This window comes from Cyprinodon tularosa, unplaced genomic scaffold (genome assembly GCF_016077235.1).
Source record: "Cyprinodon tularosa strain WSP-4 unplaced genomic scaffold, ASM1607723v1 ctg77, whole genome shotgun sequence".
NCBI lineage: Eukaryota > Metazoa > Chordata > Actinopteri > Cyprinodontiformes > Cyprinodontidae > Cyprinodon > Cyprinodon tularosa.
In genome coordinates this window covers 1,036,578-1,048,664 of record NW_024039529.1, presented here as the reverse complement: position 1 = coordinate 1,048,664, position 12,087 = coordinate 1,036,578, and the positions used below count along the sequence as shown (strand labels likewise).

General features: G+C 37.5%; 1 protein-coding gene across 1 annotated transcript in view; it reads right to left on the bottom strand.

The window, feature by feature from the left end:
- kcnq1.1 (potassium voltage-gated channel, KQT-like subfamily, member 1.1) overlaps positions 1-10,893 on the bottom strand; it is a 73,457-nt gene extending 62,564 nt beyond the window's left edge. The window contains exon 1 of the mRNA XM_038270586.1: positions 10,228-10,893. Coding sequence (XP_038126514.1) covers positions 10,228-10,577 — 350 coding nt within the window. The 5' untranslated portion in view covers positions 10,578-10,893. The remainder of the gene's footprint in view (positions 1-10,227) is intronic.
- Positions 10,894-12,087: the final 1,194 nt, after the last annotated feature.

The window sequence follows — 12,087 nt, the reverse complement described above, 5'->3', positions numbered from 1 at the left end:
CTTGTATATTATATTCATACATTACATACAAACTCATATATTTCAGATGTTTACTTTGTTTAATTTTGATGATTACAAATGACAACAAATGAAAATCTCAAATTCATCATATCAGAAAATTAGAATATTGTGAAAAGGTTCAAAATTGATGGCCCCTGGTGCCACACTCTAATCAGCTAATTAACTCAAACCACCTGCAAAAGCCTTTAAATGGTCTTTCAGTCTAGTTCTATAGGCTACACAATCATGGGGAAGACTGCTGACTTGACAGTTGTCCAAAAGACGACCATCGACACCTTGCACAAGGAGGGCAAGACACAAAAGGTCATCGCTAAAGAGGCTGGCTGTTCACAGAGCTCAGTGTCCAAGCACATTAATAGAGAGGCGAAGGGAAGGAAAAGATGTGGTCGAAAAAAGTGTACAAGCAAGAGAGATAACCGCACCCTGGAGAGGATTGTGAAACAAAACCCATTCAAAAATGTGGGGGAGATTCACAAAGAGTGGACTGCAGCTGGAGTGAGTGCTTCAAGAACCACCACACACAGACGTATGAAAGACATGGGTTTCTGCTGTCGCATTCCTTGTGTCAAGCCACTCTTGAACCACAGACAGCGTCAGAAGCGTCTTGCCTGGGCTAAAGAGAAACAGGACTGGACTGCTGGTGAGTGGTCCAAAGTCATGTTCTCTGATGAAAGTAAATTTTGCATTTCCTTTGGAAATCAAGGTCCCAGAGTCTGGAGGAAAAGAAGAGAGGCACTTCATCCACGTTGCTTGAAGTCCAGTGTAAAGTTTCCACAGTCAGTGATGGTTTGGGGTGCCATGTCATCTGCTGGTGTTGGTCCATTGTGTTTTCTGAGGTCCAGGGTCAACGCAGCCACATACCAGGAAGTTTTAGAGCACTTCATGCTTCCTGCAGCTGACCAACTTTTTGGAGATGCAGATTTCATTTTCCAACATGACTTGGCACCTGCACACAGTGCCAAAGCTACCAGTACCTGGTTGAAGGACCATGGTATCCCTGTTCTTAATTGGCCAGCAAACTCTCCTGACCTTAACCCCATAGAAAATCTATGGGGTATTGTGAAGAAGAAGATGCAATACACCAGACCCAACAATTCAGAAGAGCTAAAAGCCACTATTAGAGCAACCTGGGCTATCATAACACCTGAGCAGTGCCACAGACTGATCGACTCCATGCCACGCCGCATTGCTGCAGTAATACAGGCCAAAGGAGGCCCAACTAAATACTGAGTGCTGTACATGCTCATACTTTTCATGTTCATACTTTTCAGTTGGCCAACATTTCTATAAATCCTTTGTTTTTATTGGTCTTCAGTAATATTCTAATTTTCTGATATGATGAATTTGAGATTTTCATTTGTTGTCATTTGTAATCATCAAAATTAAACAAAATAAACATCTGAAATATATGAGTTTGTATGTAATGTATGAATATAATATACAAGTTTCACTTTTTAAATGGAATTACTGAAATCAATCTACTTTTTCATGATATTCTAATTTTATGACCAGCACCTGTATGAGGGCTCCCTTTCAACTGAAGAAGAGAAAGTCTGGTAAAAAGGTAGTGCAATATCATTCACAAGCCCATATAAACGTATATTATAGCCTTCATGTGTTTCAGCCCACCAAGAGGAGGCAGCGTTCCTGTTTTTATTTAAACTGCGTGAGTTTTAGCTCTGTCATCACGCTGAAATTTGGATAAAGGTTTTCTGGCAGTTCATCTATTTACAAGATCTAATAGAAAATGTACTATTTCTCTTTATGGACTTTTGCAGAACAGTTGATATTGAAGCAAGGACAAACACATATCTGCTGACAAGAGGTATCAGGAAATGGTAGGATAAAAGCTAGAACAAGTGAATAAAATAGAAGAATGTGAATTAACCCAAAAGCTTCTTTAGTTCTAGCCTACATTGAAAGCAGTATACTGTTAGAATGAAATAAAAAATGCATGGTTTCAATGAGATCCAGTAAATTTTTTATAGCCAACAATGTAACAGAGGAATTAAATTAATTAATAACTGGCATCTACAGAAATTAGTTTGTCTCTAATTTCGGAGTGATCTAAGACATAGCATTGTTTTAGCAGTTATTTACTTTAGACCATATATAAAAGTTGCTGTATTTATATGTGTAGCTGCATGTATATCTACATTATTAGGTAAACCTCACTTAGATTCATTGTTGCCTTCAAACAAAACTTAATCTCTTATAGCCCAGTTTAAACAAGTTTTTGAGAAACATTCTGCAGAAATCTCAATCTATATTAAAGCAATAGTATCATGTAGTTACTGCAAATTAGTCTAGTGCATACCCATCTATTTTTCACCCAATCCCAAAGGTGTTTAATTTATGGTTCCAATAGATTTTAACCACAGATGTACAAGATCCTCTACCATCATTGAAGTAGGCATGTGCATCACCATAGCTTCCACACAGTCCAGGAAATTGATACTCTGGACTAATGTGCAAAATAAATTGAGCAACATGGGGTAGAGAAAGAACACATGGCAAAGAAAAGCACCATTCGCCCCTGATCTTTTATCCTTCCATTGTAAATTATTTATTCAAGAGTACCTAAACAATGAGGGAGCTTCAGGGCCTGAAATACATGTTTGTATACAGTCAATGCTTTTACCAGCTTTTTCAAGGACTTACAAACTCTTCATGTGAATAAACTTCATTGAGTTTTAGCCTTTATTGCCTTTCTGGAGGACCGGTTTACCCAAAAGGCTGGCAAAATAATGAAACTAACTGCCAGTGCTTTTTGTGCATGCAATTCACATTCTTCTGATGTTTTTCTAATTATAAAACACAAAGACAGATTTTTTCACTAATAATTTTCTCTCATGCTTATCCCAAGCGGATTCACGAGGGGTGCTGGTGCTCCAGCTGTCAATGGGCGAGAGGCAGGATACACCCTGAACAAGTCACAAGTGCATCCAGGGCAATATAGAGACAAAAAAACATTCACCATTCACACACACACTCACACCTAAGGAGAATTTAGAGAAGCCAATTAGGCTAACCGTACCCAGAGATAACCCATGCATTTTCAGGGAGAACATTTGAGGCTCAATCCAGAAAGACCCTGGGCTGGGAATCAAACCTGGAACCTTCTTACTGCAAGGCAGCAGTGCTACCCACTTATCAAGTGAGCAGCCACTTACAGTACACTTGCAAATGAAGCAATATATTTCTTATCTCTTTAAGTTGATCTGTGTGTCATGTGTCACAAAAGGATTTCTTATTTCTCCTTATGGCCTTTCGAGCTGTGTATGCTAAAAGAACTATGAAAAATAAAAGCAAACAGTAGAGATAAATGAAACACTAAAGTTTCTCCAAGGCAATAATTAACTTTCAAATTAGTATTAAATACTATAAACCTCAGGATGAATAGAGTATTTACCTAAATTGTCCCTTGAATCTCCTTTGCTCTTGCCCATACAGTAGATCCTGATCATTTACCAACCAAGTTAGAAAATAACTCTCAATGAACTGCTGCTCTCTAGAGCAGAAAACATGTGACTGTAAAAAACACACTGCTGAATTTGGAAATGGTAACATGAACAACTAGATTTACTGAAGAGTAAGTCCATCTTATCACTGAGGAGCAGACGGACATGGACCCCACACATAACACTAAGCATCATAATGGTAACATTTACATTATACTATTAATACCCCTAAATGACATCTGTGAGCAGAGCTCATTCTTCCTACTTTTGATTGGCAGTTTTCTTTTTTTGTAAGCAACAACAGTGTTTCCCTTAAACCCTGTATAGTTTATAGAGGTCTAATCCAGATGACCATCATAAAGGGTGGTTGCCTTTTCCAGTAATTTTACCACTAATATGATAACCAGTCAGAGGTGATGATATTAATGTTTAATCTTTCATCTTTTGAATCAGTACAAGAAGCAACCACCTCGTTAAACTTGACTTTGTTAAACTTCACTCCTATCATTTTGTCCCAATTACCAGGGGAATGAAAGGAAAACTGCCTTCAAGTCTGCCCGATTACTGCTTTCACCTACACCAAAATTCCATTCCTGTTGAGCTCAAGAGCAGATTCTGCTTTCACTGCTTTAAAAGAAAGGTTTTCCTTATTCACCCATACAGCCGACCCATAGATACTGTTTTCTTAAGAGGTCAAAGCCTCTGATTTGGAGGTCGAACCAGTCTTTTCTCAATGTTCTACCTTGAATGGTAAACATTGTTCCTCTGTTTTTTTATTTATTTATTTTTTATTTCAGTAGATTGTCCCCCACTGAAAGAAATTAGGATGTTGGGTAATAACTTATGAAACTAGCCCTCACAGACTGGCTAGTTGGCTGGGGGGCTCTAAACATCCTGTGCTGGTCTGGACTGATCATAGTAAACTTACAGTCAGTCTTGTTGGTCACTGTTCAATCTTATCTCATCATTTCCATTTCTTAACGCACCATCTCACCTGGATCATATCAGTCTGGGTTAAACCTGAAGGTCCTTTTCAACAATATTCTCCAGATGATCTGATAAGACTCCACCACCCTTCCTGGTGGAAAACCTCAACCACTTAAGTAGGTCTATCTGGAACCATTACTTCAATAACAGTAACAATATTATCACCCTTTGTTATTCTTTCAGATCCTCTGTGATTATCCAGTTCTTAAAGCATTTCCTCCAAGGTCCCTCTGTCACCTTATCATACTTAAAATTCTTAAACCCTTTTTGAGTCTAATGAGTGGTTCATGCACATTTATTAGACAGCTTACTAAAACCACGAAACCGACACACTTGCAAACTACACCATTAAAAAGAATATTCTGTCATTTCAACTTTTTGCTCATTTAGTGACACATCATGATACTTAATAGAAAATAGCTTTGTGCCAAACATTTTTTTAAATCTTTTTATTTTTAACACTTTGCCAGTATGTCAAATCTAATCAAATGCATGATTCATTTGTTTTTATAATTCTAATATGTTGTACTTTAACTAAAAGGAAATATTCCATTAATTTTAAACAGTAACCAGAAATTGGTTGTTTTTGAGTAGAGGTCCTTTGCATAAAATAATTAGATATCCATATTTTTTTGAATTTTTACAGAAAGAAAAAATAATTAGAATTAATCCAATACAGCAAGACTCAATGGCAACTATGTGTAGCAACAGTTTTGTTTGCTCCACGAAGACCCTTATCACGTCTTGCTACTGCTTGCCATTTATTGAAGTTCAGCCAGGAATTCAAATAGCTCCCCTTTTGAACGAACACATACACACAGTCACAAACGTGCACACCACACGTCAACACAGATAAAAGACAGAGGAAGGATCTGTACAGGGCTGCTGGATAACACCACTAAAGCAGACGGTCCTGTCTGAAATGACTAAACAAGGAGACAAGACAACGCAGTAAAAATGACACTGGAGTTCCCCTAAATTCTGTCCCCAGGATGTTGCAAATGTAAATGAAAGTCTCTTTGTCTTCTTATAAATTAAATTTAAAATAGTTGGCAAAACATTCATTCATTGGTCAATTCATGTTTACTCTATTATACATGTGACAGAGATGATGACAAAATATAATATAAATACGAAACAACAGCAGGGGGAATTCTCCAAATAGTCATTCTGATGTGGCAACAGTCATTTAGTTTTTTCAGTCATGCCCTATCTAATCTATTTTGCAGCATTTGCCATGCTTATGAATATAAACAAGGCCAGAATGATGAGCTTGTGTTTCTGCTTAACTTTTTATTCAACAAAGACTTTCTGACCTGTCTTTTCCCCACCACTCACTGCTCCTTCATATAACAATGCCCTTACCTCAATACCCTTAGAAAATACAGCCTCTGTGTCTCTTGTTTGCACCCCTGGGCTTGGTGTAGCAACAACAAAATAATATATTGGCTCAGGAACACAAGCTCCACTGAACTCCAAACAAAACCTCAAAGTATTCATGCTATATAGTAGGATATAGACAGATGCCCCCGCAGTCTGTTCTATAGCGTATGTTGAAGCAAAAAAAGAGACCATAACTGGAGGTTATGCAGCTTATTAGAACAAAAGCTGCTATATTTCCATTCAATTAGAAAACAAAGAAAAAACCTAAATTGATGTACTGTAAGGCTACAACATAGAAATTTGTGTTTTTCGTCAGGCTATCTGTTCAAACCTTATCAGATATCTAAAAAAAAAATACCAGGAGCAAAACTTCAAAGAATGTTTTTGTTTATTATTAGATTTATTCATTCTGCTTAGCCAAATGCAGGATGCTTAAAGATAACGTTTCGGAAGGGACCAAAGACCAAAAAAAAAAAGGCAAATGCAAATGCAAAAAAATGCTGATTTATATCTCTTTATGCTACAGTAGCTGGAAATGCACAAACATTCAATATGTGTCTCTCATAAAGACAAATATTTTCTGATCTCTTATTTTATTTTGTGAAATCATTGATGTATGTCTGAACAGACTGTTTGTCAGAATAAGTGGTTCAGTTTAATGGGGCTGAGTCTGAAAAACACTTTGTGATATCCGTTTTCTTTTAACTCTCCCAGCTGACACATCCATGCTCAGCATGTGGGATGAATCCATGCTCCTGCTGACCAAAACATTCTATTTAGCCATTTGTCACTACCAAAGAAACATAAAGAAAATTTTACTAAAACAAAAATTATAAAATATGTATGCATGGTCTAGGGGAAAGCACACTGTAGCATGACAAATTTATATTCAGGAAGCTAAACATACATATATACAGATATGTATGTATGTATGTATGTATGTATGTATGTATGTATGTATGGATGGATGGACAGACAGACAGACAGACAGACAGACAGACACAATTCAATCAGATCAAGCAGTCATGCTGGTAAAAAGTTTTTATCTAATGAAAACCAGCTAATTGCATCGAGTCATTCACTTGCATGACACAATCCTCCAACTGAGCTTGTGGCGAAGATATTCGCTTGCGTTTTGTTATTGACTCTACAACAGTCCACCACTCTAAGCACACATTTAGCAACAATGGAAATGAAAGTAGAAACTGAATTTTAGACAGTAGAAAAGCCAAAATGATACCAGTAAAAATTAAGTTTTATATGCCAAGAAAGGTAAATATATTTTAGGAGGCCATTCTGACATTTATCAGCTTCACTGAATATGTATTTTGATTAGGGTTGTCACGATATTAAACTTTTCAACTCGATACCGATACTACGGAAAATATTCGATACTCGATACCCTTTTCGATACCACAAGGATAAAAACAAAGACTCCAAATTCTACAGAAATATTTTAATTAATAAATAAAATACAATAAATAAATACAATAAAGGTTGTATTAGGGCTGGGCGATAATTCAATAACGATATATATCGATCGATAGACGTGTGGCGCAATAGAAAAAAAGAGGGTCGATAAAAGTTCGATAAAAAAGAAACGCAGTTTTCCTTCCTTCTCATTGTAGCCTAGCATGTAGGTTTATGCTAGTCACTGCTTCCTCCCAACCAATCACAATCGCGGACCCAGGCACGCCGTCACAAAGCGCCGCCCTCTCAAACCACAACACAGAGCACATGAAGATGTGCAGCAAGGAGAGGCGGAGGAAATTGTTCCAAAGAAGGGTTTTTGTAGTTCGGCAGTCTGGCAGTATTTCGGTTATGGCAAGTCAGACCAAAAACAAACCACAGTCATCTGGAAAATGTGTCGGGAACCAGTGAAAACCAGTCTGATAACGAAACCAACTTTTTTTTTATCATCTCAGCCGCTCACAGCCGAAGGAGTACGAGCTGCATAGGCCCCGACGCTGCTCTCCTACGAGGAATCTTCGGAAAATATATATATATTTTCAGTTCTGGGCAGTTTCCCACGTAGTTCTAACAATTGAGATAAAAATGCTGAGGGGCCAGAAACTTCAAAGTAATAACTCAGGTTAAAGCAGGAAACGGGGGCGGCGGCGGCGGCGGGGGGGCATTTATTTATTTGTTATATTTATTTTGGTCACTTTTCTGGTCACTTCAGTTTATCAGTTATCAGTTTGTCAGTTTGTCAGTATTTAATAACATAACTCAGGTCTCTTAAGTTATTTTTCTTTAAAACAGTTCTGTTATGGTTAAAAAAGTTGGTTAAATAAAGATTTAATTCGAAGTCTGTGTTTGTGTTTTTTATTAAAATTAAATCATTTAGCAATATTATAAAATGTCCAGGCAGAGCTGCACATAAAATATGGTGTCAAATCTTTTCAATAATTATCGATATCGATCAATATGCATTTTTTTTTAATCGATAAGCTTTTTTTCTATATCGCCCAGCCCTAGGTTGTATGCTGTGCACAATATTAAGCAAGCTTGATAAAAAGCTGCACCTCTTACAAAAAAAAAAGTCTGAAACTGAAAAGTGCACAGAATTATTCAATCACACAGTGTTCTGAAAGTGCATTGTCCTCTATTCTGCACTTTAGATGAATGACTGCTTAGGTACCACTGGTGGTGGCACTGTATCGATACTTTTAAAAACGAGTATTGTATCCGGATACAACATTTCAGTATCGATACCTTTTTGAGTATCGATACTTTTGACAACCCTAATTTTGATGTATATCAGAAATAAATTTTCAACTTTGTGTCGATCTAACAAATGTTACATCAATAAGCTAAGTTGAAGTTTGTGATTATAACTTGACAAAATGTGGAAAGGTTCAGTATATAGTTTGAAAGCTTTCACAAAGCCTTGTATGTGGTTGCCAACCGTTTGAGAGAAAATCTGCTTCCTTTCAATTTAAACCAAGGCTGTATTTCCCAATACTTTCAATTGAAAGGGCAATGAACTATCTTCTTTACTTCCCTCTGACCTTGTTTATTTAGTGGACAAACAAAAACACATTTCAGAATATGAGCCACTGAAATCATCCATGTTCCCTTTCATCATAATTTCTTGTACAAAATCACAATTTCATTTTTCGACATGCGGCATCACAATCATTGACCTTTTCCAGTCTTTCAAACTGTTAAGCGACTACAATCAATAAAAAAGACACAGGCATACTTGTTTTAGGGGGGGGAGTTGGGAAAGGCCAATTTCATTAAACCATAAGGCCAGAAAAGTCAGAATATTGGGGAAAAAGGAAATCTCAAATACGATTGCAGGTATTTTATTTTTTTTTTCAGAAGAAAGGGAGATAATCTACAGCAAACAGAAACCTTAGAGAAACATATAATAAAAATAGTCAGTGAGAACTGTTCCCCTATACATCAATAAATTCAAAATGGAACGTTTACAACCATGTACCAAAACCATAGTGGTTGCTTCAAGTTATACTTTGAAAAACTTATTATACTAATTAATACATAATTTTGAACAACTGAAAAAAGCCTTCTGTCAACCATACAATATTGGAGCACCAATGCTCTCAGCACGTGCCGTTTAAATCTGCTAGGGATGCATTACGCTTCCTCATGCTCCCTTTGAGTCACTGAGATTCTAACCCTCTCTGACAGGCTGCATTCCTCTGTGTCCCCACTGACACCGGAGGGTCACAGGGTGGCAGGGCGAGACCGGGCAGTTACCTCCGCCTGCAGCTTGCACCCTGCCAAGTTTAGCTGCCTGCTATCAGTGCCAGCAAGTGGGGATGGACAACACACATGGGGGTGTACTGGAAAATCATATCCCACATTCCAAAACCTCTGACTGGTTATCATATGCTTCCAGTTTTAAGCCTGTGAGTTTTATGGAGGTGGATTGCAGCAACACAAGACAGAAATATTCATTTTACATTTGGTTTTTTGGCCTGTAATGCACAGAAACGTTTTATTAGTCGTGATAAAACTGCATCTGTCTGAAGGGATTGGGTCTTTTTTTAAGGATCTGAATGCAATCCATAAAATGTCAATGGGAAATTATGGTGAATCCTTGGTAAAAAAAAAAAGATATGTCTTCAGTGCTCCCATATTCTTAAGACATTTTTTTACACATTTTTAGTTTTTATGGCTACAATAAGCGGCCTTTAATACCTTCCCAAAGGAAACTGGAGATGCACTTCTATCTGAGCATCATCTTTCTTTCAAAGGATTAGCTCTTAGTTAGGAGATCTTCCATTGCAACACTCTGCAAGCGCAACTAACTCCCTGTTTAATTTGGATCTGTCTACAATTATCCCACTAAATACCCACAGGATCCAAGAGCTTATGTAAATAAAATTTAAAAGAAAGCACTCACACTGTGAAGTGATACATGAAGCATTTCCAGCCAGATGGCCTTTCCAGAAAGTTATACACGCGTCCCTGGATGTAGGCGCGGCTGAGCGCTGGACGGAGCCCTGTGCTGTACACCGACATCCGCACGGACATCCGGGGATGAGACAGGTAGGTTTGCAGGTGAACAGGGGGGGCTCCTACAGGGGAGCTGCCTTCCTCTTGCATCCTCTCTTCGCCCGCAGCTGCTCCTGATCCAGGCGCACTGACTGTCGCCCACAGCTCCAAATCTGGGGGTCTTGTTCCACGCGCCACTCCTGAAAACTTCCTCGACTTAATAGAATTCTCCTCACCGGGAGCGGAAAACATGGACATGAAATTTTTCTACCCTTTTTCTTCAGTTTAACTTTTTTTTTTTCACAGACTGTTTTTTTCCGGTCACTGGTTTAAAGTGACAAATGTTCGCCCATGTGCGCTCACCTTCTGTTCGCGCCTGATCGCATCAAGACGCATAAAACTCTAGGCGACTATAAACTGTTATTAATGCTCTGGATCACCAGGTGATTTTTCTTCTCCCTCTCGTCCTGGGAACAACTTTCCAGCACTCTAGATTGTCCAGGAAATGACAGGTCCCAGACTTGAACGAGTGTCCCTTACCTCTTCTAATGCTTATCAGCCTTGAGTGCTGTCACCAGGCAGTGCGCTGTGGGCTGCCAGCTGTTCAGTTATAAGCCAACTGTATGATGTACTGCTGAACAGTGGAACGAGCTCTGGCCTCCTATGAACTATTGGAGTTTTTTACTTTCTTCTCAAACCATATACTTTATTTACAATGTGGTCAGATGTGTGCATAAGTATTTGTGCAAATTAATCATTATGATTTTAAATTTCCAATTGAAATCACATTTTAATGAAGTTGAACCTACTTGCAATAATCTTCCCCCCCCCAATTCCTCTACCTCAGTTTAGATATTATTTGTCACACTAAAACAAGTTGTCGGTTTTAAGATTTTACTGAATAGCAATAATCAGAATAAGTAGTTAAGAACACTGGCTAGAGAGGACTTTCTTTGGACACTTGCTGTATACCACTGAGCTCTTCGATTGCAGTCCTTGAGGTCTGCTGTGCATCCTTTAAATGAGTCCTTTCAACACACCTGAGTCGAATAATTAGGTCATTAACAGGACTCTGGAGAACTTGACTTGATATTAAGGAGGTAATTCAACAGACATGTTTAACAGGTGGAGGAAACCACACTTCAATAACTTAAACTGAAATCATTAGTGAGCTGGATTCCAGTAAATTTTGTGATGTTTCGACCTAAATATATTATCTAAAGTAGAAAAAGCAAAAGTTTTAAAGCATTTAAGAGAGGTTTTTTTTTGTTATATCCTTACATGGAAATCCATACACATTCCACATACATGTTTTTACCAAAGAGAGCTGGGATTTTAAGTTCTTTATCAGTGAATTATTCTTAGTTTTGTACAAAAGTTGTTTTTTCAGTAAATTCTCTTCTTTTTTGCAAAAGTAAAACATATCTTTTGTTTTCTATACCTATGGGTATATTTTTAAATTTCTGAAATTAATTTAATTTAATTCTCTATTGTAAAAATTCAAAAGAGGAAAGCATAGAACTGACTAAGGAGTTGTTTGGATTTTTTTTAATGGAGGTGATAAAAGAAGGCATATAACCAATGCATGGAAAGATTCACTATGCAACAGTGCAATAATGACAAATGGTGTTTAGAAATTTTAAATTGTACTTTACTTATTTTAGAGGGAAAAAACTCACTTATGAGTCGTTTTTAATACTTGTAGACATTGGCTCCTAAATTGTTGAATAATTAACCAAATAATTGAAAACCCGATTTTTCATTTTTA